General features: G+C 40.8%; 2 protein-coding genes across 3 annotated transcripts; both read left to right on the plus strand.

Moving 5' to 3' along the window:
* Positions 1 to 232: 232 nt before the first annotated feature.
* On the plus strand, positions 233 to 1,671 carry LOC137198946 (C2 calcium-dependent domain-containing protein 4C-like). 2 transcript variants are annotated; one of them, XM_067612979.1, is made up of 2 exons: positions 233 to 322; positions 916 to 1,671. In XM_067612979.1, exon 2 carries the CDS (start codon positions 920 to 922, stop codon positions 1,544 to 1,546), a length of 627 nt encoding a protein of 208 aa, XP_067469080.1. In that variant the 5' UTR covers positions 233 to 322; positions 916 to 919; the 3' UTR covers positions 1,547 to 1,671. The 2 variants fall into 2 exon arrangements, with proteins under 2 accessions (XP_067469080.1, XP_067469079.1); XM_067612978.1 differs by lacking the exon at positions 233 to 322 and adding an exon at positions 327 to 417.
* A 1,243-nt stretch (positions 1,672 to 2,914) lies between these two features.
* gon4la (gon-4 like a) lies at positions 2,915 to 27,370 on the plus strand. The gene is made up of 26 exons (XM_067612875.1): positions 2,915 to 3,004; positions 8,794 to 9,080; positions 9,394 to 9,620; positions 9,887 to 9,961; positions 10,079 to 10,129; positions 10,699 to 10,752; positions 11,802 to 11,897; positions 11,979 to 12,071; positions 12,389 to 12,550; positions 13,836 to 14,076; positions 14,344 to 14,445; positions 14,657 to 14,697; positions 15,391 to 15,506; positions 15,591 to 15,780; positions 16,418 to 16,504; positions 17,539 to 17,716; positions 18,797 to 18,947; positions 19,571 to 19,718; positions 20,145 to 20,261; positions 21,470 to 22,294; positions 22,389 to 22,481; positions 23,799 to 23,996; positions 24,088 to 24,231; positions 24,387 to 24,658; positions 25,347 to 25,449; positions 25,528 to 27,370. The coding sequence occupies exons 2-26, from the start codon at positions 8,819 to 8,821 to the stop codon at positions 25,639 to 25,641; spliced, it is 4,140 nt and encodes a 1,379-aa protein (XP_067468976.1). The 5' UTR covers positions 2,915 to 3,004; positions 8,794 to 8,818; the 3' UTR covers positions 25,642 to 27,370.
* The last annotated feature ends 562 nt before the right edge of the window (positions 27,371 to 27,932 follow it).

The following is a 27,932-nucleotide window of genomic DNA, read 5'->3' on the forward strand; positions in this document are numbered from 1 at the left end:
TCCAAAATAAAACTCTGGGAAAAATCTAAATGGAAAAAAATTTAAAAATATAAAATATTTGTGGTTGGATTTAACATAAATTCTAAACATGTAGGCGTTTATGTAAAAGTCTGAGAGCTTTTTAAGGCTTAAAAACCTTTCAAATTTACTCAGCAGACTCAAAAAATCCCTGGGGTTTCACTTAATTGAACGCTCTTTAAAGGTTTGATGGATTTGGTCTGGATTGTTGTTGACTCTGCAGGACTGACATTTAATCAGACTGATTGACTTCACCTGCTGCTGATATAAACCAGGAGACCAGAGTCCAGCTGGTTCACAGCAGGTGAGACTTGGATTCAGGTGGACTTCATTGTTCCAGCTCATCTTTGTGGTTCAGTGTTTGATCAGGATTCTTTGGATCTAGAATCTGTTCAGACGGTAAAACGTTTTTTTTGTTCAAAGGGTTTGTTTTGTGTCTCTGAATGAAGTCACGTCTCTTCACTCACAAACTCAAAACTTCAACTATATGTACTTCAATACGTCTACGATTAATGTTCAGCAGATATTCATCAATAACAGTAACAGTTGTGATTGGCTGTAAACAGGAGCTTAAGTGTCCCTGAACTCAGTCAGCAATTAAACAGCTCAAATTTTAATCAGTTAATTTCAATATCAGAATCTTCTTTCAGTCCCTGAAGGCATCATAGAAATCTAGCTGGTGATGCGTTTAAAACTGATGAGCAAAATTTCAGTCTGAACCTTTAAACGTTTTTGAATCTCACCATGACGTCCATTTAGCAGCTGTTCCGGAGCTTTTGACCATGTAACACAACTGAAAGCTACATCTGCTGATAAAGGCTTGAAAGCTCCAAAACAGCCGCTAAATGGACCTTGATGCGAGACGTTCACTGTTTTTAAAATGTCTGTTCTCTGCAGCATTATGTCGGCTGTTAAATCCGGATCGACTCTGCGGGGTCTGGTTCTGACTCCAGAGCGGATCCCGAGCTTCTTCATCCCGTCGCCCAGTCCGCGCCTCTTCCTCTCTCCGCGGCTTCACCGGAGCTCACCGGACCGGACCCGGCTGCTGTCCGACCCTGACGACAGTCCGGGAGGGAGTCCCGAGAATCAGATCAACCCCGCGGCCTCCCCCCGCTTCCTGCTCCGCCTGCCTCCGCGGATCAGAGCTCCGCGCCGCGCCGCCGCTTCTGCGACAGAGGAGGCGGACACGGACCTGACGACGCGCGCGGCCATGTCGCTGCCGCACGTGGAGAAAGTGACTACGCCCTACGGATTCCGTGCCGTGCTAGCCGCGAGCCCGTGCACACGCCGGCGGGAGTCGCTGTTTCACCGGAACAAACCGGTGACAGTGACCGTTACAGAGCCGGATCAGCAGGACCCGAACCTGCAGGAACCAGTGGACCCTCCCCCGCCTGATAACGGTCCTAGCAGGTCCCGGATCCCGCGGCCCGTCAAAGCTCTCGGTCTGCAGGTGATGAAGGAGCTGAAGAAACCTGCAGCCGCTCTGAAGGCGCTGAGTCCCGCCGCGAGGAGGACCGACACCCGCTGACGTCACATGACTGACACACCTGACAGGTGGACTGAGTCTGTCTGAGTAGCTCTACTAATCTGTAGCTACATTAACTTATTTACATCAAGTTTTATACTATTTTAATAATAAAACTTTAAAATGTGCTTCACATGTTTCATGATCTGATTTAGATCCAGAAATAAAACATCTGTCTCTGTTCAAACGCCTGTAAATAATCTGCTATTCATGATTTCAGTCAGAGGAAAGTAACTAAGTACACTTACTCAAGTACTTGAGGTACTTGTACTTTACTTGAGTATTTCCATGTGATGCTACTTTCTACATTTCAGAGGGAAATATTGTACTTTCTACTCCACTACATTTATTTGACAGCTTTAGTTACTTTTCAGATGAAGATTTGACACAATGGATAATATAACAAGCTTTTAAAATACAACACATTGTTAAAGATGAAACCAGTGGTTTCCAACCTTTTTGGCTTATGACGTCTTACAAAAAGCAGTGTGTAGTCGGGGTCACATTTCACATGTCTATGAGTTGTTAACAGCTCCACCAAATAGTGATTTTTCCCTCTAAACTTCTCACATGCTTTCATTTCAATAAATGTTCAAATGATCCAATATTTCAGCAAAAATCAAAGATTAGAGAAAAAGTCCAAAAACTGAAAACAGATTTGTGTATCAGAACTTTGTTTTTTCTTCTTTCCTCTCCCATTAATCATCTCACCACCCCTCAGATTTATCTGCTGACCCTTTGGAGGGGCCCCGACCCCTAGGTTGGGAACCACTGGACTAAACTAGCTAACTGTATATAAAGTAGTGTAAACTAGCTCCACCTCCAGCAGCTACAACAGTAACATGCTGCTCTAACACTGATGCTTCACTATTAATAATCTAATGATGTCATATATAATAATATATCAGTCAGAGGGACCAAACCACTACTTTTACTGCAATACTTTAACTACATCAAGCTCATAATACTTATGTACTTTTACTGCAATACTTTAACTACATCAAGCTCATAATACTTATGTACTTTTACTTCAGTAGGGTTTTTCATGCAGAACTTTTACTTTCAAAACACAACAGTACATATACTGTACATCAGATACTGAACACAGTACACAGTAGCTACAGGAGAAACTAAATGAATTAATACAATTAGAAACAATGATATTAAGATAAGTTAAATGGTAAATTATTAAATGAATAAACATAAAAAAAAGACAGTTTATTTGACATCAGTGGTTTTATTAAATTTATTTCTTTAACATTTTGGAGAATATGTTGCTTTTTATAGTTTGTGAGAATTAATACTTTATATTATATTATAATATATAAACAAAATCACGTTTTAAAAGGAAAGTACTGTGACGTCTGCGCTCGCTGCAGAGTTGTTTACGTCACAGTTACGCCAAGACGCACCCCCGGAAATGTAGTTTTCAGAGGCGGATGCTTGTCGCTGTTGTGGCGGGTAAGTGTGTTGCTGCTTTAACGGAGCTTTCATGTAAAGGTTTATAAAGTCACCGGTACTGGCACCGAGCTGTTAGTGCTGCACCGGAGAGGCAGACCGACACCCGGACAGACTCACCGGGACAACTGTCTGCACCGGTTCATCATGCTAACGTTAGCCGGCTAGGTGCTAGTATGCTAACTCAATACACAGTAACTGCAGCCTGAGCTGCCGGTGAGGCGCTAACAGAAGCTAACTGCTAACTGACAGAGCTGACACACAGACAGACAGACCGGAGTGTTTCAGTGTGAATACCGCGTTAATCCCGCAGTTTGGACTGTTTTCATTCATTCAGACTGAAACTCAGCGTCATTTGCATTTGCAAATAAACAAATATTGTTTTTAACAACATGGATGTTGCAGCTGCTTCTGGTTTAGATAACATCTTATTATTGAGCTTTATTTTCAAAATGTTCCTTCACTTACCTGCCATGAGCCGGCTCAGAAAGTCACAATAAAAAGGGAGACCACACCATAGCAAACATTTAAACAAAGACACTATTACACAAAATAACCAAAGTGAATCAGATTATAGGTTCCAATAAACCGAATTAAAGAGGTGACAATTATTTCAAGTATGTCAGTGATGTCAGTACAGTGTGTGAGGTCTTAATGATGTGTGCGTGTTAATGTATCAGTGGCGGCTGATCATTCAAAAAATTGTGGAGGACAAGAGATAAACCAACCCACGGCTTTATTGTTTTATTTTGGCAGTTTAATAGTGATTTTAAGAGCACTTGGAAAAAACTAAATGGAGCTATGAATACTCTCCTTTTCTTTGGATCTTGTAAGGTAGGCAGAGGCAGAGCGGTTGTTGGCATCAGGACCCCAAACCAAGTTTATATGTGGTTAATAAATGAACGGCACACATACAGGAAGGCCAGAAATAAGAATCTGTTGTGGAAGTTACGTGGCAAACAATTTGTTATGGTTGTGAAGAGGAAATGAGGTGTCTCTGAAGTCTTAACAGCTTTCTTTGTTAATTTGGCATCTTTGCACCAAACAAAAAAATAAATAAAAAATCTTTAAAGAAAAATGAAAACCATCTAATTGCACCAGCTGCAACAATATTATTTATAATAATGATAATAATAATATAGAGGATTTAGCTTCTATATCAAGTACATTAAAATGTTGCTGCATCCTCTTCAGACCTTTATGTTTTAAAATTGATTTTTTTAAGCTGGTGGATTTCCATCCACATCAGCAACATTTGATCCATGCAGTCATTTGTGAAGCCCATTACGCCACATATCAGCATCCTCTCATCATGGAAGACGTCTCTGGATGTCTGTTTGTGTTCAGGCTACAGCAGGTTGAGATACTAGTCCTGAGGCAGCCGCTCGGAGTTCACTGACCTCAACTCTAATAGAGCAGGAAACGTGTGGAGACAATGAAGAGGACTGTCAACAATTACCAATCTGTTCCTTTCATTTAAATTCTTGGCATTTTATTTAGGACTTATTTTAGTTTGGTTTATTTGCAGCAATTTCTGACTGCCCTCCAAACTAAGAAAAAAGTTGCCAAGGAGTTGTTATATTTTGGCATGCGAACATTTGTAGGCTATCCCTGGATTAAATATGTGTGTTGTGGTTGATTGTAAAAAGTGTCTTTGCAAATATGAAGGGCTAAATTCATGTTTACAATTCATAAATTTTCTGTTATTGCGATAATATTCGATGAATTGTAATATGATTACAGTGGTATATCCCCTAATGGACCCTGGTAGTCCTTGGACCCAACCAGAAGTGGTGTTTAGTTTTACTTTTATCTAGTAAAGTTTAGGGATGGGAATCGAGAACCGTGAAGTATACTGTCAACTTTCTACGCCGTCACCGCAGAGCAGAGCAGCAAACTCCAGCAATAACAAATGAGATCAGACCAGCTGACCAACACACACTGCAGCATTAAACATATAAAACCAACACTGAGGTGTGTAAAAGAGAAGAGAATAGAAAATAAGAAGAAAATAACTCAGTGCTCAGTCTGTTTCACTTAAAAAACGCTGCGTCCGTTCAGCGTCTCGTACAACAATGTCTTTCTCCGGAGCAGCAGAGAGGCTGCTCACTGCTGGAGGCATGACGTTAATAACACAGCAGAGCAGAGAGGCTGCTCTCCACTGCTGGAGACATGACGTTAACACAGTGGAGCAGAGAGGCTGCTCTCTACTGCTGGAGACATGACATTAATAACACAGCGGAGCAGAGAGGCTGCTCTCTACTGCTGGAGACATGACGTTAACACAGTGGAGCAGAGAGGCTGCTATCCACTGCTGGAGACATGACGTTGTCACAGCGGAGCAGAGAGGCTGCTCTCTACTGCTGGAGACATGACGTTAACACAGTATAGCAGAGAGGCTGCTCTCTGCTGCTGGAGACATGACGTTAACACAGTGGAGCAGAGATGCTGCTCACTGCTGGAGACATGATGTTAACACAGCATAGCAGAGAGGCTGCTCTCTACTGCTGGAGACATGACGTTAATAACACAGCGGAGCAGAGATGCTGCTCTCTACTGCTGGAGACATGACGTTAACACAGTGGAGCAGAGATGCTGCTCACTGCTGGAGACATGACGTTAATAACACAGCGGAGCAGAGATGCTGCTCACTGCTGGAGACATGACGTTAACACAGCGGAGCAGAGATGCTGCTCTCTACTGCTGGAGACATGACGTTAACACAGTGGAGCAGAGATGCTGCTCACTGCTGGAGACATGACGTTAACACAGTGGAGCAGAGAGGCTGCTCTCCACTGCTGGAGACATGACGTTAACACAGCATAGCAGAGAGGCTGCTCTCTACTGCTGGAGACATGACGTTAACACAGTGGAGCAGAGATGCTGCTCACTGCTGGAGACATGACGTTAATAACACAGCGGAGCAGAGATGCTGCTCACTGCTGGAGACATGACGTTAATAACACAGCGGAGCAGAGATGCTGCTCACTGCTGGAGACATGACGTTAACACAGCATAGCAGAGAGGCTGCTCTCTACTGCTGGAGACATGACGTTAATAACACAGCGGAGCAGAGATGCTGCTCTCTACTGCAGGAGACATGACGTTAATAACACAGCGGAGCAGTCCACCTCCCTCAGTTTATTATTCTTATACAAGCAGGAGACTGTAAGATGCTTTCAAATGAATGAATTCATTAATTAACACAGTTAACTTTTGGTTGTGGACCATTTATCTCATCTACCAGTTATGTTTAATATATTCATCAGCATGCAAGGTCATTGATAACCAGTGGAAATAATAAAACAGTTGTTTGAACCGATAAAAAATCTAACCGATAGGCAGAATCAATAATGGCATCGGTATCAATAAAATCTTAGCAATTCCCATTACTAGTAAAGTGATCCCAAAATCCTTAAAATAACTTAAAAATCACAAATGGAACTAGAAAATAGTAATGCTGCTCACCATCGTTGTCCTTCGTTTGTGGGAGATGTTCCTTGCTTCCTCCTCTTTCTCATCGGCGTGGCGGATGAGGTGGAGGAGGAAGTGCTGTCATCATCAGTGACATCAGTACTCTGCTGCGGACTGTTCTGCCAGGTGTCACCAAGACCTCCGGTCTTACAATCGCAACACCTTTAGCAGTTGTTATTACAGTGAAATCTACATCCTGATGCCTTCCGATTAGCTCACTAATTTCATGATAAAACTAAAATTTCTTCGTACCTCTCCCTGTTGAGTTATTCTTATCTTCGACTTTTTTAAAGCCATCTAATAATGTACTCCACTTCCTGGATACCTTACCATGGTCAAATCTTTCACAGAGCTGGTCGGTGATCCTCTGGGCTTCATCTTACTCTGATTGACAACAAAACTAAAATAAGATCAGCAAACAGGTTCATACTTCACTTACCGGTCATAGTTATGCTCTGTTAACCTGCACTACACGTCCAAAACTTAACTTTACACTGCAAAACCAGTTTCAACACTGTGTAGAGGAATCATTAATGATGCCATTTCATTGTATTGAACATACCTGCTGCTGATTGGACAGAGGCAGTCTGGTACTCAGACGCTGTGCTTTAATTAAACCCAATCAATATTGGGTTTAATTTAATTGTTAGAGCTTCATCTACATAAAGCATGGGATCCTCTTCTCTTTTGTATAGAGAGGCTGATGGGTGAAACAGTTTGAAGCTTTATATTAGTGATTTTGTCCCAGACTTGTTGATGCACCAGTACATCCCCTACAATTACTGAAATATTACTTTACCTGACTTGTTATCAGGGTTTATGCTAATAAATAACTTTTCTAATTAATCCAGGTCATATTACATATTACAAATTACATGTGAGCAAAAAAAGTGATATGTGATACATGAATTAATAAAGAGTTTCTTACCATCAACCAAACATTAACTTTCGTCCACCATGTTTCTGCGTATAGGACGTCTAGTCGGTAAGTCGTGTACCATAATACGACTTTCTGAGTCGTTCCAACTTTAGGGGGCGTTCATGTTAATTTTCCCGGTTGGAAACTTGTTTTTCTGATTATTCCGACACTACATGAATGCAGGGTGATATGAGAGATCTGGACAGCAGGAGCATTTTAATCAGAATTTCAATAATGGATTTTTTTCCAAAGAAGAGAGAAAAATTATTTTATAAATGATATTTAGATTTGGTAATGGTTTATTTCAACCAATTAGTCTTTTTTTATATTTTGGTCTCCCTCTTGCCTCTGAGAACATCTTCTACATCTGTGGACGAGCTTCCTCTCAGTCGGTGTCGAAAGCAAAATAAATAACTAGCTGGAAGCAGAGAGAGTGAATGATGACAACCGTTACTGCAGGGGAGACACAGACACATTAGAAACAGATAGAAACTCCCAGATGGCACCACACCTGACTTAAATAATGATTAAAATATTAATTACAGCTGAAATGATGAGTTTATAAATTAATAACTTGATTGACAATAAAATAATCAGCCACTATTTAGAAAATTTAATGATCACTTTCTTTGTTTGTCTGTTTTATATCTTTGTAAACTGAATATTTTGGGGGTTTTAGACTGTTTATGTCACCAGAGCTGCAATGATTAATCAATTTGTTGCCAACTATTAAATTAATTGCCAACTATTTTGATAATTGATTAATCATTCTAGTAATTTTTTTTTAAAAAAAAATGTCCAAATTCTCTGATTCCAGCTTCTTAAATGTGAATTTTAGTCCTCTATGACAGTAAACTGAATATATTTGTTGAGGACAAAACAAGACATTTGAGGACGTTATCTTGGGTTTTTGGAAACAGTGATTGACGTTTTTCACCATTTTCTGACATCTTATAGACCAAACTATTAATTGAGAAAATAATTGACAGATAAATAGATAAGGAAAATAATCCTAATATAAGTTGCAGCCATAGATGTCACCTTGGACTCTGGAATCATCAATTGATCAAGAATATCATCTACAGATTCATCAATAATGAAAATGACTGTTAGTTGCAGCCCTAGCTAACATTCAGCTCATTGTGGTTTTAATTAAAAATGTTTAAATCATTCAAACAAGTGAAAAAGTTACAAATAACTTCAGGTAAATTAACAACAATAATAAACATTGTGAAACACCAAACGATTTATAGATTAATTGAGAAAGTAATTGGCAGATTTATCAATAATGAAAGTAATGGTTAGCTGCACTCGTTTCTTTCTCTCCATCATTTAAACGTGTTAAGAACGTATCATCAACACTTTGACTCACGTTGTTTTGATGATGTCACTGTTTCAGAGGTCAGAGGTCATGCTTCTCCACAATGAATTCGGTCCGCAAACGCCTCAAACTGGCCCCGTCCAGAACCCAGACTACTGTCACCAGCAACAACGCCAACAACCTTGTCGACCCCGGTGCACGGAGCATCCGAACGCCACGCTGCAGTCCTCAGGCTGTCTCCCATGATGCTTCGCTGTTGCCCCCACCTGCAGCTCCTGCAGGCGGCAGAGCTGAGGAGGAGGAGGAAGAGGGTTACCTGCTGGTGGAGGAAGACACCACCGACTCCAGCCTCGTCATCACCATGGGTAACGCAAACGCACACACACACAAACACACCTAGTGAGGTCACCTGTCTGTCCAGCTTCAGGTTTTATTTGTTTTTAAAGGACAGGTGTTTCTGATGGCCATAATGTGATAGTTTTACATTTCAGTTAAAAAGGTTTTAGTCACGTGGACGTTCTACAGATTTGGTTTCCACTCATTTCAGAGACTTGGAGTTTAATAAAAGTTCATTTGAATCAACGTTTGAAAAACAGTCAGCGCTTTAATACACACTGAAGTCATATAATAATAATTATAATAATAAACTTTGATTAATCATAAATGTCTGTCTCTCAGAGGACAGTCAGGTGGAGCTGAAGGCAGGAAGGAGGAGAGCAGTGAGGAAGAGGAAGAAGAAACTGACTGAGGAAGAGGAGGAGCAGAGGGGCGGAGCTTCAGAGAGCGAGGAGGAGGAGGAGGAGGTGGGAGTAGACGTGGAGATTGACAGGCAGCTGGACCAATCACTGGAGACAAAGTCCAAACAGCACAACTTGACCACTGTGAATGTCAAGAACATCATCCATGTGAGTCACACCTGCACAGGTGCTGCCTGTTACCCAGCATGCATTTCACATAAGCCAGCAGTGATGGAGGACTTATTAACTTATTAATTTATATTAAGCTGGTCGATCTTTATCTTTAATATTAACTTATTATTAGACAGCTGTTAGTGTCATTTAATAGTTTTTCATATGAGATGATAACATTAAGATTTTGAACATGTGTTTTATTTATTAAAATAATGCCAATAATAAATTAAGAAACCTTACCTTTGACCTTTGACTTGCAGGAAGTGATCACCAACGAACACGTGGTGGCCATGATGAAAGCTGCTATCAACGAGACCGAAGCCGTCCCTCCGTTTGTGAGTGTCTTTGCGTCTCTGGTGTCTCCGTCCAATCAGAGCGGAGGGGCGGAGCTCAGTGTTGTAAGTGTCTGAATCCACCTGCAGCTTCACAAACCTGTTTTCTGTTTTTTTTAGGAGCCCAAAATGACTCGATCGAAGTTTAAAGAAGTCGTGGAGAAGGGAGTGGTGAGACACCTGTCTGTCTGCCTGTCTGTCTGTTTGTCTGTCTGTCTGTCTGTCTGTCTGTCTGTCTGTCTGTCTGTCTCTCTCTCTCTCTCTCTCTCTCTCTGTCTCTCTCTCTCTCTCTCTCTCTCTCTCTCTGTCTCTCTCTCTCTCTCTCTCTCTCTCTCTCTCTCTCTCTCTCTCTCTCTCTCTCTCTCTCTCTCTCTCTCTCTCTCTGTCTCTCTCTCTGTCTGTCTGCCTGTCTGCCTGTCTGCCTGTCTGTCTGTCTGTCTCTGTCTCTCTCTCTCTCTCTCTCTCTCTGTCTGCCTCCCTCTCTCTCTCTGTCTCTCTCTCTCTCTCTCTCTGTCTGTCTGCCTGTCTGCCTGTCTGCCTGTCTGTCTGTCTGTCTCTCTCTCTCTCTCTCTCTCTCTCTCTCTGTCTGTCTGCCTATCTGTCTGTCTCTCTCTCTGTCTCTCTCTCTCTCTCTCTCTCTCTCTCTCTCTCTCTCTCTGTCTCTCTCTCTCTCTCTCTCTCTCTGTCTCTCTGTCTCTCTCTCTGTCTGTCTCACTCTCATCCTGTATATTTCCTGTCAGGTGATTCCAGCCTGGAACATCTCTCCCATCAAGAAAACCAGTGACGTCAACAAGGTAAAATGTCAGTTTCCTCCCAGCAACAAACATTTCATACAGGTCAAAGTTTTGTCATTAATTACCTCTGATGGTGTTCTTTTGTCACATTATGAACAAAATTTCAAAACATTGTCTAATACTTTAAACTCACGATGCACTGATACCAATACTGATATCAGATATCGGTCTGATACTGACTCAAATAGCTGGATTGGGTATCGGTGACATGGGGCCGATCTGGTATTGCATACCATAGCTTTAATAAATAACAATTCAGTAAATTTATATTGATGTTTTTATTTGTTATATTTTGTTTTACAAAGTTAGGAAAGCAATGTTTAAGTCAAACCTGATGTTGTCTTACACATAAAAGAATGATCCCAGTCTCCTCCACACAGTGAAGCAAACAGCATATTAATTAAACAAGCTTATTAATTATCAGATCGGTACTTGATATCAGCCGATACCCAAAGCTCAGGTATCCATATCAGGACTGAAAAAGTTGGATCGGTGAATCCCTTTAAACAATAGAAAAAGGAAAACTCTTTCTGACATTTTAACAAAATTTAAATATTTTATGCTTTTAAACATTAAAAATAAAATGTAAACAACTTCTAAGTAAAATCTATATATTTTAACCACTATTTTTTTAAAAACCTTTCTTATAACCTTTTAAAACTTTAAATAACATTGAAAAAACAAACTTTTTAAAAACATTATAAGCAGTTAAAAAAAATTTGCAACATTTTAAACAAATTTTAAAAATTTTAACATTTTTTACAACATATTTTAAAACAAGTTTTTAAATTTTTTAAACAAATTTTAAGCCCTTTTTAAAACTTTTCTTGTGTGTGTTTCAGGTTTAAACATTTTCATTTCTTTGACAATGAGGTCCATCTATCTATGGATAAATAAAACTGAAGCTCCCATGAAAGAGAGAAACAGATATAATTTAAGATGCAGGACACAATTAGGAAACATTGGGTTTTTGTTTGTTTTGTATATAAATTAAAGATAAAACGTTGATTAAGTTAAACTTAAAGCTCAGACTGTTTGTGTATCTTCAGGCTCCTCAGTTTGTCGACATCCCTCTGGCTGAGGAAGACTCCTCTGATGAAGAGTACCGTCCTGATGAGGAAGAGGAAGACGAGACAGCTGAAGATGTGAGGCTCTGCTCTGATTGGCTGCAGTAAGGTTTCATGCTGATGACTTACTTTGATTATTTATTGATTGATGTGTTGTAGACATTCCAGGAGAGCGACATGGAGAGCACGGCTTCGTCTCCCAGAGGAAGTCGACTGAACAAAGTGGATGAGGACAGCTGCAGCCCCTGGCAGGTAACTCTGTCAGGACGTTTTCTAACTAGAAGTAGTTTAAAATAGGGAGTTTAAAAGGCAGGAAACTATACTACCTCAACTTGCAGGTTGCAGTGACCCCTTGAAAGTCTCCCTTCTTTGGGAAGAAGGAACTGAAGGTGATCTATAGTTGGAATATTAAACTGCAGTTTGCTGTTAGTTTCTGTCCTGAATGTTCATCTCTCTATAGAAGCTCTAAACCTGCCTCCTCTCTGTTGTGCTTGGTCAGATCATGGTCACATGACAACACATTGATGTATTCATTAACATGAAGATTGTCTCTTGCCTCTCCCTGTTAGACTTCTCGCAGCCGATCCAGGCGTTTTAGGGCAGGGTCTGTCTCAATGGGCCCTCCTCCTCCTCCCAAAGCTCTGCCTCCCAAAGCAGTGCCTGACAGCACCTTCCTGGAGAAGCTTCATGCTGTGGAAGAGGAGCTGGCTGTGTGCATGGAGCCCTACCAGGTAACACCGAAAAACACATCTTCCACTAACACAACACCAGATGTTAAAACATGTTAGTAGGTCTGACATTTGATTTGATTAGATTTGATTTATTGATTGGGACAGTGTGCAGTTTTAAATATTAAAGATGCACTGCACCAGAGTTAGCCTGAAGCTAATTTGCAGCCGTAGTCCCCCACAATCAAAATATACAACAGCAGAGCAACAAACAAACAAAGCAAAAAAACAAACAAAAAAAAAAACAGAACACACCATACAAAATACAAAGCTACACACAATAGCACATCACATACACCCACAATGTCAATTAGAAATTAATATTTGGACCAATTGTTGGAGCTTTAGGAGCAGTTGGCGGAGCAGTTGGTAGAACTTTAGGACCATTCGCTAGAGCCTTAGGGCCAGTTGTTGGAGCTTTAGGACCAGTCTCTAGAGCTTTAGGACCAGTTTAAGTTGTGTTACATACATTTTTATGTAAATGACCACGCTTGTCACATTTGTAATGTTCTATATAGTCTCTCTGTTTGATAGGGGGATGTCTTCAATGTGGGTCCTGATTATTTGGACAGTAGACAGAATGTATGTACAGAGTTTGATGTTTTGTACAGGATGAGTTGTCGGTTATGGAGGGAACATGGTGAGTGGTGCTGGATCAGGCAGCTCTGGGTTCTTTTTAATTTCAGGTACAGTTCAGTTTTTGAACCTGTGAAATTTAGTGTGAAGGGTTTGCTTGTGTGGCGGCTGTTCTGACTTCCTGTCTCAGCTGGAGGATTGAACCAGACTGATAGACTGTGTGGCGGCTCTGCTGCTGCTGCTGCTGCTTTAGCGTGGTTAGCATGCGCTGGTACTGCCTATGGTTGTACTTCAGTAGCATTTTATTGAATCTGTTATATTTCTGCTCAGCTCTCAACATGATATCTACAGTGATATTGATAACTAAAACTCACAGATTCACTCTAGATCTTTTGTTGTGTGTGTCTCTGATGAATGTTTACAACCTGAAAATGAGCTGAGCAGCAGAAAATATGCTTCAGTTATTGATCTAATATTCTTCTGAAGCCTTGTTGGTCATTTAAGTCACTGACTACAGAGAGAACATTAAAATTAATGATCTCCAGCTGACATATTTGGTATTTTAACTGGCGAAAGTGACGGTCAGCCCTGAAGAAGCTGCTGTCTGAATATTTAGCACATCTGTGCTAATATATGAGAGTGAGGAGAGATTAGCAGTTGATAAAAGGTTTTGTATCCTTAGTTAGTAAATGTGTGTTTTTTTGTAAATGAGGAACTGGACGTAAAGCAGAACTGGAATCAGAACCAGACTGAGTCGGAGGACGAGGTCGGTCTGATGGCGTACCGGACTCGGTCGAAGCGTCCTCTACGCGATGTCCCGTTGGGCCAGCTGGAGGCGGAGCTCCGAGCCCCTGACATCACACCTGACATGTATGACTCCAGCTCTGCCCACGAGGACAGGGAGTGGACTGATTGGCTGAGAGGCCTGATGACCACAGAGATGGACAACGAAGGTCTGACTGAGTCGAGAGTGTGTGTTTCCTGTGTGTGTGTGTGTGTGTGTGTGTGTGTTTCCTGTGTATGTGTCTGTATGTTTCCTGTGTGCGTGTGAATATGTCTGTGTTTTTCGTGTGTATGCGTGTGTGTGTGTTTCCTGTGTGTGTGTGTCTGTGTGTTTCCTGTGTGTGTGTGTCTGTGTGTCTGTGTGTTTCCCATGTGTGTGTGTCTGTGTGTGTGTGTGTGTTTGTGTTGCTCACGCAGTGTGTCTGTCTCTCTTTCAGAGGAGTGTGATGATGAAGATGATCCAGAGTACAACTTTCTGGCTGACATCGATGAACCGGACCTGGAGGATTACCGTGACGACAAGGCTGTCCGCATCACCAGTCAGTACACACATACACACACACACACACACACACACACACACACACACACACACACACACACACACGGAGTTTGTTATCAATTGATTGATCGTGATTAAATGAACAAAATCTGATCAGAACACCTGTATTGAGTATTAATTATTATCTCTGGCTGATCAATAATCAGCAATGAGGGTGAGTTTCAGCTCTGATGTTCTTTGTCCTGCAGAGAAGGAGGTGAATGAACTGATGGAGGAGTTGTTTGAGACGGTGAGTCTCCTTAAACTTAATCACACGCATAGACGAACAGACCACATTTAGCAGAAAGCTGAAACTGCAGCGTGAGACTTAAACATGTGTCTGTATTCAGGAAGTAGTCTGGTCCCATTGTAGGTCTTTGATTTATAGTTCACTGCAGTGGTTCTTCTCGTGTCAGGCTTCCATTTTACAGATACAGATATTTTTAGCCACGTTAGCAGTGTAGATATCTAAATATCTCAAGTATGTGATGGATTTTCATGAAACTTGATTCACACATTCATGTTCCCCTCAGCATGAATTGTAATAACTTTGATTCTGTGACTTTTCATTTAGCGCGATCATCTGGTCAAAATTAATGTCTTCTTTCCTTTTCTCCCTTTGCTTTGTTCTGTTTTTGTGGGCTTGAACTTTGAATAGTATAAAAACACCCTAACAAGGCAGAAAGAATGGCTTGTTTTTCTTTTGATCCATTGAGATGCACAGTACTATTATTATTATGTTTCTATGTTTTGACTGTAATTCTCATTATTAAACTGACATTGTTTCCTCTTCTCATTCGCCATATTTCTTAATAAAAATATATATACAATAGAGCAGCATGTCTGTAAAAGGAAACACATCAGACTTTTGGGAAAGTAGAGAAAAACAGGCAGGAACTGTTCCTCTGTTTGTTTTGATGTTGGTTGTTTTGTGTGTTCTTAGTTAAAAGAGGATCTTGCAGGACAGGAAGTGGATGATGAAGGCCACGAAGAAGAGGAAGAGCTGCAAGAAGAAACACCAACTGTACAGACACAAACAACACAGGAGCAGCACAACACGTATGTAACACACGAACATACACACACACAAACACACACACACACACATGCTCCTGTCTCACACTGACTTTGGTTTCATCACAGACGACTGAGCAACGATGAGGCGGAGGACGGACCAATCACAGAGCTGCGTACAGTGAAGCAGCAGCTGGCGTTGATCAGGAAGAGACAGCAGACTCACACACACTATAACACACACACTCGCTGTCCTGAGCCATACACACTGAAATTGGACAAACTGCAGAAGAAGAGACTGCAGCAGCAGCTCCAGCAGGTACACACACACACACGAGGAAACAACAACGCAGATTTGTCCTGTTGTTGTTTGTATTTCCTGCTGCATGAGTTAGATGTAATGAATGAATGATGAATAATGTTTTATTTCTCTCATTCACCGGCTTTGTTCTCGCTACCACCGCTCCCTCTCTCCATTCACTCTGTAGCTCGCCCGACAACCACCGCCAGTCTGTCTCTCTTTATTTATTTATATATCTTTTGAAAGAGATGAGCCAGGAAGCTGACAACAAAGCCTAACTTCACTTTGAACGTTAACAAACAAAGAGAAATATCCTCCCCTCGTCCTAAATTAATACTAGAGTACTTCCTTGTTTTATGAATGAAGTGGCACACAAGTTGAAGCAGCTGTGTTGTCTGTGATGACCAGTCAGCAACAGTCCTCCCTGCAAACCCCGCCCCCAAAGTTCCTGTACTTGTGGAAAGTAAAAAAAAACCCCAGCAGGGACTTTCTGGGAGGTAAAACAATCTCCCCGAAGCTTCATTTAGATGCTGGTTCGTCTGGTGGAAAGGAGGTAGAGGAACTGAGTTCCTGCAGTTGAAATGCGACTTCTGACAGCAGACACACAGAGTCTAATTAAACTACCTGTCTGTCTGTCTGTCTTTCTGTCTGTCAGCACGTCCAGCTGTTGGTTCAGATTCACTTGTTGAGTTCACCTGTGGCCAAACTGCATAGTGAAGCTGAGACCACCAGACAGTTCCTGGTAACACAAACACACACACGCACACACAAGCAATCAATCAGTATTTTAATGAGTAGCGTTCAACTATTGTTTTCTCCACAGTATAATGAAGACTCCTGTTTCACTGTTACTTTCACGGTAGTGTAGGATTGTAGAAACAACCCCTCAGACACCAATATCTTATTTATTGACTTAACTGTTTAGTCATATTTGTTTTGTAGAAAAGGACTGCATTTTTCAAAGAAACTCCTGCAGAAATCAACAACAGCTTATAAACTCAACTAACTCTCCTCAAACTATCCATAATTTTCTAAAAGAAGCTGCTGTGTAACTGTGGTGGTTTGACACGCAAAACTCCACACTGAGAGTATTTTTATGTCAGTTAAAGAAAAAATACAAACTAAACCACCTTCACACTTTTTGAAGTTGTTTCTACCTGCAAATTACTCAGAACATTTATAATATATAAAATTAAAGGACCTTAAAATAAAGCGTCACTAAACAGAGACCAGAGATATAACCGTAACTATAACTATAAAATACTATTTGCTGAGTAAACACTGTTCAATGATGCTATAATACACTGTACATTAACACACACCAGGTGGATATTGAGTAGTAAGGTGCAGGATTGTCCATGGATGTCAAAATTAAGTGTTCAATTGTTTACAGGAGTATATTGTTCTTTCCAGGAAACCTTTTAGGAAATTACATACTTGTAAAATAAATAATTTCAAAATAAATCAATTCACATTTAAATTTCCTCTGTGTCCACATACACCACATTTCCCTTTCAAATATTTCTATTGTGAAGCATATGTACCGCAATGATACAGGCTTTTATAGTTGTATAACAACAAAAGATAAACAACACAATGGAGGGAAGAAAAAAAAGGCAAAACAAGACAAAAAACAAACAAAAACACACCATAGAGCATACAAATCAAGTAACGTAAATAATGTTCATCCACATCAGATTTAAACTGCCTGCTCCTCTCCGATTGGTCCAGCCTCCTGTGTTGCCATGACAACCTGTCTCTCTCTCTGTCTGTCAGTTTGAGTTGGACCTGTTGGCTCAGAGAGGTGAGCTGCTGATGTCACCAGGTGTTCCAGGTTTCTGCAGCTCCTTCAGAGCCTCCAACCTGCAGGAGGCGCTGCAGCTGCTGGAGGAGCTGCGACAGGCTCCCATCACCTACCTGCCGCACAAACGCACACCTGACGCCCGCGGACACAGTGAGTCTGCCTGCCGCTCGGAATCATGGGACGTCTGCGGAGTTCTGTCCTCTTAAAGGGGCAGTCCACACGTTTATTTACAAATCATCGTCAGCTTTTAGATTGATAGATAATTCTGTACACAGATTGTCAATACAGAGTGATCAGTTAGTCTGATTTATTTTAGTTTTGTGCCTTATTTTAATGCAGCTGAATCTCAGCTCCACTTGTTGGAGGATTTAAAGACATCCAGGGTTTGTACCTTTTCAGATGAAGATTTGACACAATGGATAATATAACAAGCTTTTAAAATACAACACATTGTTAAAGATGAAACCAGTGGTTTCCAACCTTTTTGGCTTTTGACGTCTTACAAAAAGCAGTGTGTAATCATCTCACGACCCCTTAGATTTATCTGCTGACCCTTTGGAGGGGCCCGACCCCTAGGTTGGGAACTACTGGACTAAATTAGCTAACTGTATATAAAGTAGTGTAAACTAGCTCCACCTCCAGCAGCTACAACAGTAACATGCTGCTCTAACACTGATGCTTCACTGTTAATAATCTAATGATGTTATATATAATAATATATCAGTCAGAGGGACCAAACCACTTCTTTTACTGCAATACTTAAACTACATCAAGCTCATAATACTTATGTACTTTTACTGCAATACTTTAACTACATCAAGCTCATAATACTTATGTACTTTTACTGTAGGAGGATTTTTCACGCAGGACTTGTAATTGAGTATTTTTACATTGCTGTATTGGTACTTTTACTGCAGTAAAGGATCTGAGTACTTCTTCTACCACTGCTCACAACAAGATGAACAGAATGAATCATTTATACCCCCACCTTCATCCTTCAACAAACTCTTTCTACCTTTTTCCTTTTGTTCTGTGTTTTATTATTAATGGATAATCATTGATGTAGAGTTCCGTAAAGACTTGTTTCCTTTGTTGACTGTATTTGTGTCTGTCTGTGTTTATCTGTGTATATATATATATATATATATATATATATATACACGTGTGTGTGTATATGTGTGTCTCTCTGTGTGATAACGTGTGTTAACATGTGTTTATGTGTGTGTTCAGTGCGATGTTTCCCCGTCATGCCGGCTGAACTGGCCTGGCTGTTTGCCACTCGTCCGGTCTTCCTCTACCCGGAGCTGCTGCCCTCTGTGAGCCTCGACCCCGCTCTGTACTGCCCCCGCCGGACGGCCGCATTCACTGTAGCTGAGGACTGGTAACCACACACACACGTTGGTCTCTCTATAGTTATGAGGGCTCTCACTGACATAATGCGTTCCCCTAACCCTTACCCTAATTCTAACCTTAACCCTGAAACTGGCAATTTTATATATTTTTCCTATTGTCATTAAATCTCATGTTTGGATCCAAACCAACAATGAACTGATCTACTAACAAGTATTCTGTGTGTATCAAAACCTGATATATGTTATTCTTAATATAGTGCAGCTGTTTGACTCAATGACGTGTTTTTAATAGTTTCTGGACAACAACGGAGGAATAAGATATATCAGCTTTGATACACACACAATACTTGTTAGTAGATCAGTTCATTATTGGCTTAGATCCAAACATGAAGATTTATTGACAATAAGAAAAATACAGAAAATCACCAGAATGATCCTTTAACTCTTAAAAAAAAGGTGAAGTTGTGATGGCCGCCCAAAATGTCCTCACTATGATGGTTTTAATAAAAATTCATCTACACAAACATAGAATGACATATAATCACACCCAGAAACACCTGCAACAATTGATTTAAATACCTGTTCTGTTTAACTGGATGTGTATGTTTATGTGTATGTTTATGTGTCTGTGTGTTTGTGTGTGTGTGTGCAGCCTGCTGGTTCTGGGTCTCAGGAACATGGAGGGGTCATGTGATCCGACCAAGCTGGTGTCTCAGTTCTTACTGAGGAAGACTCTGGTTCAGGTCCGACGGAGAATCCTGCAGTGCTGCAGACCCGGTTCCCCCGACAACATTGTCAAGGTAGCACACACACACATTCTGAATCTCCATATCTTAAAGTGTTTCCACTTTAACAGTTATGTAATTAGAGGGCTAATTAACACAAACTAAACTTGCTGAGTGAACCTTTACAAACATCTGAATCCTGACCTGACACTTTCCAGTGTACAGTATGGACTCTCCATTCCAGCACACAGCAGCTTCACTCCTGAATCCTGCAGGTTATTGTTATTCAGATGCAGCTCTCTCAGACTAGATGACTGGGAGCTGAGAACTGAGGACATGTCCTTGTGAGGGCTCTCCATTGACATCATGCATTCGTTAGACTCTTAAAACAGCCCTTTGAAGGTGTGAGAACAAGCCAAAATGTCCTCACAAAGAAAGACATACAAGTAAAGATACCTCAAACAGCTGATTTGAATGTGGGTTATGTGTGTGTGTGTGCAGGCGTTCAGGTATCAGCGTGTGTTGTGGTCGATGCCGGTGGCGTGTGGTGGTGTTGACGCAGCAGAGAGACGCCCTCCAGTGGAGAGAGAGGAGAGCGTCATGCCTCTGTGGCTGGTGGTAAGTTACAGACATCACACATCGACTGTAGCCTGTTTCTGTTCTCATGATCAATACCTGTGATCAGAAACACACTGCAAGAGACGACAAAGACACGTTTATATATTGAAGACTCTGTCACGTATATTCCTTCAGCACAGCTCAGCCTTTGCTCACTGAAAGCAAACAGCTGATTGATTAATTCATTTCTTGAGTAACTAAAGTTTGGCTGTTTACATTAAAATTAAGGCTGCAACTAACAATCTCTTTCTCAGATAATCAATTAATCTTTTGGTTCATTTCAAAGATGTTCAGTTTACTATCAAAGAAGGATATGAAAACCATAAAATATTCACATTTGAGAGGTTCATTACCCATCATTTATAACTACAGTTGTATTTACAGTAGAAGAGCAACCAGGTAGTGACAGATCTGAACAAACTATAACAGGCTAGTTAACAAGTTAACATTACCTTCACTCCTCTGGTCACATTTATAAAAGAATAAAAACTAAATCTGAGGCATAAACTGAAAGGCAAAATGTATAACTGAAGTTATAGTTAACAAATAAAACAACATTACATTAGACTGTGGCTACCAAGCATTTCAGCTGAGTCATTGTCATGATAATGAATAACAACAGCAGGGAGTATTGACAGTTGGGAGTATTGATTAGTTTAATAATGAACCTATGCTATTCTGCTGACTCGTTAGCTAGCTCTGAAATTTCCCAGGAACTAGTTTAGCAAAAGGTGGTTTAAGCCTCCAGATCCAAATTTAGTTAGTAACATTAGATGAAAACATAAATAATAATCACACTCATTAAATATATTAAAGATCTCCTCCAGACATGTATTAAGACATATAAGTACTCTGCTGAAACAATAATGTGTGTCTGATATTGTTTTTCCACAAAAAAATATAATTACCACTTTAAAATCCTTGAAATTACATCTACTGCTTCTCCCTCATTAAAAATCCCAGAATATATGGAATTGCAAATATATTTCATGTCATAAGTTTTCCTGCTGGACACCAGATGTCTCCTCCTTCACTGTAAAGTTCTCAGTGTTGTTGAAACTTGGAGCCAATGACAAACTTTCCACTTTCCGGCAGATGAATGAAAACAAAACAAACATCCAACTGAAGGAACTTTTATCAATTCAACATCAAAACATTTGGTATCTTATTTTGAAATAAATAAATACGTAATAAGTCTTTTCTTACAGAGGAGTCTTCCTGTCATCTACCCGACCATCAAACACTTCAACAGTCCCTCTGGCTCCGCCCCTGAGACCCCGCCCGCCTCAAGGTGTGTTCGAGCTCGTCAGAGTCACCTGACCTTCCTCCGTTCCGCCTCCAACACCTACAGCTTCCCTGCGGGGACACGCTACCCGCCCCGCCTGCCCCCCAACCTTGACTTCCGCCGCATCGGCTTCGTCCTGCTGCAGCAGCCCCTCCCCCCTCCCTCCTCCTCCTCCCCACCTCCTCCTCCCAGACCGCGCTGCACTCGAGCTCTCAGCCCTCCCCGAGTCCTCCTCCGCCACCTCCTCCTGAAGACTGAGGCTGACATCACCACCTCCACCGTCTCCATGACAACCAGAGAGCAAATCAGACGCCACTACCAAACCCTCGCCGGCCTGAGGAGGAGACGATTGGCTCTGCCTCCGGCAGAGAAATCCACCTTGAACGGAGGAGGAGCAAGGAGTGACGAAGAGGAAGCACTGACTCCACCTCCTATTCCTGAAGGCCCCGCCCCCTCTCAGGTGGAGCTGCAGCAGGGAGATGATGTCATCAATGTGGGAGGGGAGGAAGATGATGACGTTAAAGAAGAGGAGGACGAGGAGGAGGAGAGTGACGTCCTGCTGGCTCTGTCTGAATCCTCGTCCAGTGTCGCTCCCGATGATGACGTGCCTGACCCTGAGGAGGCGGAGTCAGACAGTGAACAGGAAGTTACTCTGACACCACAGAGAGCAGCAGCAGGAGAAGAAGAGGAAGATGAAGATGGAGGGATGTCTTCAGATGAATCCGGAGCGTCCATCCTGCAGCTGCAGGTGTGTTGACGTTTCCAAACAAAATTCTCAACCGAGACATGATGAAGATGTTTGTAATGACAACAAATGTGTGTGTGTATGTGTGTGTGTGTAGGAGAAACTGTCATCAGAGGGAACTGATGATGATGATGAAGATGATCAGAGGGAGTCGGAGGACGCAGCATTTGCTCAGGATTACCTCCTCAGAGTAAGAAAGAAACTTCACTCCCTCCAGGATTTTGCAGTTTTTGTGTGATTATTGCGGCCGAAATGTTTGATTTTGCAGCGGTTTTTGTCAAAAATTGTGATACAGTTTGTGATATTTTATCCGCTCTCTTTGCAGTAAAATTGCAGGAATTGGGGAAAAATTGCACTCAAAAGAAAATAATGCGATTTTTTTTAAAAATTACTAACAGTGAAGAGTCATGTAATCACTTCTCTAGATAAAAAGCATCCTGCATATCACAGAAAAACTATATTTCAGTGCCAATTTTTAAATGTATTTTCTTAACATGAGAACCATGGGCTCAAAGTTATATAAAAAGAAAAATACTGTACTTGAGTTCCATTTATAAGCCTTTATTAAAGGAGCAGTGTGTAGAATTTAGTGGCATCTAGCAGAACGGACTTGGCAGAAATGGAATATAATATTCATAAGTACGTTTTAATTAGTGTTTAATCACCTGAAATAATCATTGAAAGAATCGTTGTGTCTTCATTACCATAGAATGAGCCTTTATATCTGCAGAGGGAGCAGGTCCTCACCACTAGATGCCACTAAAGTCTACACACTGGTCCTTTAAATAAACTTTCAACACCAAATAAAATCAGCCAATAATACCATTAAAATAAATCCATTAACATAAAAATATAGTTTTATTTCCAAAGTGCTCATTTTTATGTTTGAGGTAGATTATGTCTAAACAACATCAGCTTGTTTTCTGAATGAAACCTCATTTGGAAACATGTTTCCTCCCCATAAAACATAAAAGGCATCAAGAGAAAATGTAAAAGCAACATAAGACAATATAAAAAGACATTTAAATACAATTAAAATGGGTTAAATAGATCTCTCTCACTGAACGTTACAACTAAACAGCCAGAAGTTAGTCACACTCAGTGGGTTGACAGCTCATGTTCATGTCCAGAGTAGCAGGAGAGCAGCTCTGTGTTCACGCTGCCCTCTGAAAACAACCATGATCACAATAATGGAAATGGTTGGCAGTCGTGATACTGTCAACTCGTTCCACCGCAGTTTATATTGAAAACAGCATATCAGCAAACGACTAATCTGATCCGGACCAAACCCTTAAACCAGTCAGCAGTGATGTCAAATTAACATTAAAATGTATTAAAAAGTCTAAAATTAGTGTTGATGAAACCTGCAGTACCTGAATATTTTCACCATATATCAAGGTGACATGCTGCATCCTGATCGGTCCAGAGAAGTGATGACCTGCTCCTGGATGTGATTCATGTACGGTAACGTGTTGGTGTTTGTCTGTGCTTCCTGTCTCCTGTGCAGGTGTGCGATGCAGTGCAGGTGTGTCCAGGTCGCGCTGAGCAGCTGCTGCAGCTGTTGGAGGAGTTTTCTGCAGCGGGGCCCCCGGGGGCCCCGGAGGGTCTGTATGACAGACTGAGCTGTGTGCTGCGGCCCTGGCCTCAGCTGCTCAGAGACTTTGCCGCCTTCCTGAACCAAGCTCAGGCTCGCCGCTGTGGACTGGTGAGTGACATCACTCTGACGCAGCCATGATGTACTCAGTACGGACCGAGCCCACCTTAATGCTTCTTCTTCTGTGGTTTCTCCCCATCAGCTGTTGGAGCAACAGATGTTTGAGCACAGTCGGCGGTTTCTACGGCGACTGGGGCAGAGCCTGGGAGAAGGCTCCGCCCTCTACAAGCAGGTGGTGTCAATGCTGCAGGGAAGCTCCACCCCCCCACCTGAGCACATGGAGCAGGTAAAATGATGACCTTTGACCCTTTCAGCAGTCACATGATCATCAGTTTTTAACAACATAAACAAACCTTTAGTTTAGTTAATTTAAAATAATATCAGGATCAATCACAGTATTGATCACTAAGCTCTTCTGATCAGCTCTCTGTCATCTTTCAGATCTCGTCTCTCCTCAAATGCCACCCCGACCTGCAGCAGGAATTCTCAGAGTTTTTCCAGCTGCTCCATGCCCAGTCGTCTCCTGCAGCAACCAGCTCGGAGACCACAGAGATGGACTGCGTTTCCCAGAATACTCCTGACAGAACCAGGAAGACGTCTGAAGAGAGCGAGACAAGAAGTGACAGACAGGAAGAGGAGGAGTCAGAGCGAGCAGTTTGTGCCAAAAACATCTCGATGAGCTCCAACGGAGAGAAAGTCGTCATCTGGACCCGGTCAGGACAACATTTAACATTTCAAACGTTTTAATTTGATAAAACTTAATTCACAGGTCCAATAGTTTCCTGCAGTCTCCTGGATCTGATCTGATCCGATCCAATCCAATCTGATCTGATCCAATCTGTGAGTGTAGATCTATAGGATGATTTGATATTAATAAGAAGAAATGTTAAGATGAGATAATAAGCTTCTCTGATCCTGACTCATCTAATCATGATTAATGTAGATAACACTCCGTCATCAGATATCTGACACTTCCTGTGTGAAACAGAATCTATGCTAGTTTTCCCTGCAGATTAAGTTTGTAAATGTTCCCATTTTAAACTCTGCTGACTACATTATTCATTAAGTGTATTTTATTGTTGTGTAAATCAGTTTCTTCCAGTCAGTTTAAAGTTGACTCAGAGACTTTTAGGTGGCAGCTCCATTTTACAGAAAGAGTTTTAAAATTAGTTTGAAAAAACAGATTTTCTTTTCTTTTCATCCTTTTTGTTGAGTTCAACTGTAACTGCTGCCAGAAAACTTCTAGACTTCTGAATAGACTGATTTCACATTTAATAAATTAAAGAAAAAATATCTAAAAAACATGTTCTTACTTTGTCATTATGGGATATTGTGTGTAGAATTATTTACCTTAAAAGTCAATTAAACTATATTTATGACCACGGATGTTTCCTGTTTCAGCGAGGCGGACCGTGCCATCCTGACCGCCTGTCAGCAGCGAGGAGCCAATAGGAAAACGTTCAGACACGTCTCTGCCCAGCTGGGAAATAAGACCGCCCAACAGGTGAGTGGAGGGGGCGGAGCTTCTGCAGCTTCTGCAGCTGACTTCGTCTTTGAATATTTACATGTCTGTTTCCTGTAGGTGAGCCTTCGTTTTCACGACCTGATGAATCTTTTCCACTCGGCATCCCAAAAATCCACTTCCTGTTCATCAGAATGCCAGCCAATCAGCAGGCAGGAAGCAGCTCCAGACTGAACGATCACAGCCAATCACAGACAAGACTTCAAAGCTGAGAATCTGATCCGGATTTTCTGATGATGTGGATCAAACCTGTGACGTTTCAGTTACAGACTCCACACAGAAAAACAAACAAACAAACAAACAGACGACAGGATTCATTCAAACTGTCTGTTGATTCCAGACTCTTCTTTGAGTCTAAAGTGAACAGTAAAATGGAATGAAAGGTCGACACTGTGAACGTCTCTAGAAGGACTCAGAATGTTCCGCAGGTCTTGAAGTGTTGTTAGAACGTGTCTAAAGTCTTTCTAGAGTTCTGCAGAAGGTTCAAAGGTTTCAGGTAAATCGTAGAATCTCAACTGAATTCAGTACAAAGACTCTTGAACAGATTCATTGTAAGTGAGTGTATGAATCACTACAAGTGTTCTGTATCCAGAACTGTGTTTGTTTCATAGATTCAGGTTTAATTTAGAGTCCAATGGAAGGAATCTAGAAATAATATGAATCACTCTGAACGTCTAGAAACATTGAGGACGATTGGACTCAGAACATCTGAATGTTCTGAAGAACTCCAGAATGACTTTAAACACATTTTATAAAGTCTAGATCTGTTGGTCTAAACTGGGGAAATTTTCACATCTGAGAAGTTGAAACCATCAAATGTTTTTGGTGTTTTTTGCTTGGTCGACCTAAACGATTAATCGATAATTTTCTGTTGATTGACGTATCGTTGCAGCTTTAGTTTGATCAGGATCCTTGAATCAGATCTGTTAGAGTGTGAAGATAAAACCTGTCAGCGTTCTCTGCTGGACAAACTGTTTCTGAATGAGCTCAAACACTTCTTTGATATTTATAGTTATTGATCAGACCACAGATATATTGATTCATCTGTGGATCTGTGGTTTGGATCCTTCCGAGCAGACAGACGTGTCCTGTTGAATCCTGTCAGCTGACTTTACTGCAGTAGTTTCTAACTTTGACAGGAAGGTGAAGCTCAGCGTGTTGGAGAGAAGTTTCGTTATCGATTATTCTGAACATTATTTTCAGGATGAAATCTGTAAAATGTCAAAAATGTCCAAAGTTTACTGAGATAGAAAAGAAAAAAGCAGAAAATCTTATTATTAATCTTATTTTTGCTTTGAATCATTGATTATTGAAATAGTTGCTGACTAATTTTCTTATTGGCTGGTCAATAAATCAGGTAATCACTGCAGCTTGAAGGAGTTTGTGTTTAAACGTGAAGGAAACAGCTGATTCTTCTGTAAAAGCGTTCTGTTGTAACGAAGCTGTCTCCTTGAAACATTAAAATATTGATCAGGTTTTAGAGTGAACTGATCAATCAGAGCCTTAAATCATTAAATTCTCTCTTAGTTTACCTGACAGACATCTGAAGGTCAGCTTGAGGAGAATATTGATCTTAAATCTGATCAGCTCTTCAGTCGATTTGTTCTGTAACACTTTACAGACAATGTCAAGCAGCAACTTTAACATTTAAGTTTTTTTAATGCTTCAAACACTTGAACTTTTCAGGATTTTTCCTGTTTGTGAATATTTTATTTTCTGACGGCAGCAGCAGGTTTCATCTTCCCGTGATGCACCAGAGTTAAACTAGAGGCCTTATGTGTGTTAGTAAAGGTTGTATAGATGTTCTGTGAAGGTTTTATACATGTTTGTTTATTCATATTGAATATGAATGCATGAAGGTCGATTGTTTGCTTCAATAAAACATTTTTACGTGTTTTTCAAACCGTTTTGATTGATTGATTGACTTAATTCAATACTTTGAAAAGAAAACATGCAGAGGCTAGCTTCTCATACACATTCTTACAAAGTTATCAAGGATAAAACACAATAAAGCTAGAAAGCATATTCCCAAACTGACTGTCAGATGTTTGTTTTATCAGATAAAGTGTCTGATTTAGCAGAAGTTTCCACACAGACTGTTCTGTAAAATCTTTACTTTAATCTCAGACGGATGGAGCTTTTTTCTCCAGAGGTGAACATGGATTGTGTTTTATAGATGATTTTTATGTAATTTTTTTTCTTCTTTTGACAAACTTTAAACTAAATACCACCTTTGTCAGTCAGTTATTGTTATTTACAAATTAAGGTTCCAGTTTGCTCTTATTGTTTCCCCCAAAAGAGAAAAAGATTGAAATAATAAAAACAGACAAAACATAAATTAAGACAGAACACCCTGCCTATTTTTGGGGTTCTTTTTTATACATTTTATTCTATATCTACTATAAATAGATTTGTGTGAATATCAAGGAATCAAGAAAAAAAAAGATGATTAAAACGATATCGTT

The sequence above is a fragment of the Thunnus thynnus genome, chromosome 15 (assembly GCF_963924715.1).
Source record: "Thunnus thynnus chromosome 15, fThuThy2.1, whole genome shotgun sequence".
NCBI lineage: Eukaryota > Metazoa > Chordata > Actinopteri > Scombriformes > Scombridae > Thunnus > Thunnus thynnus.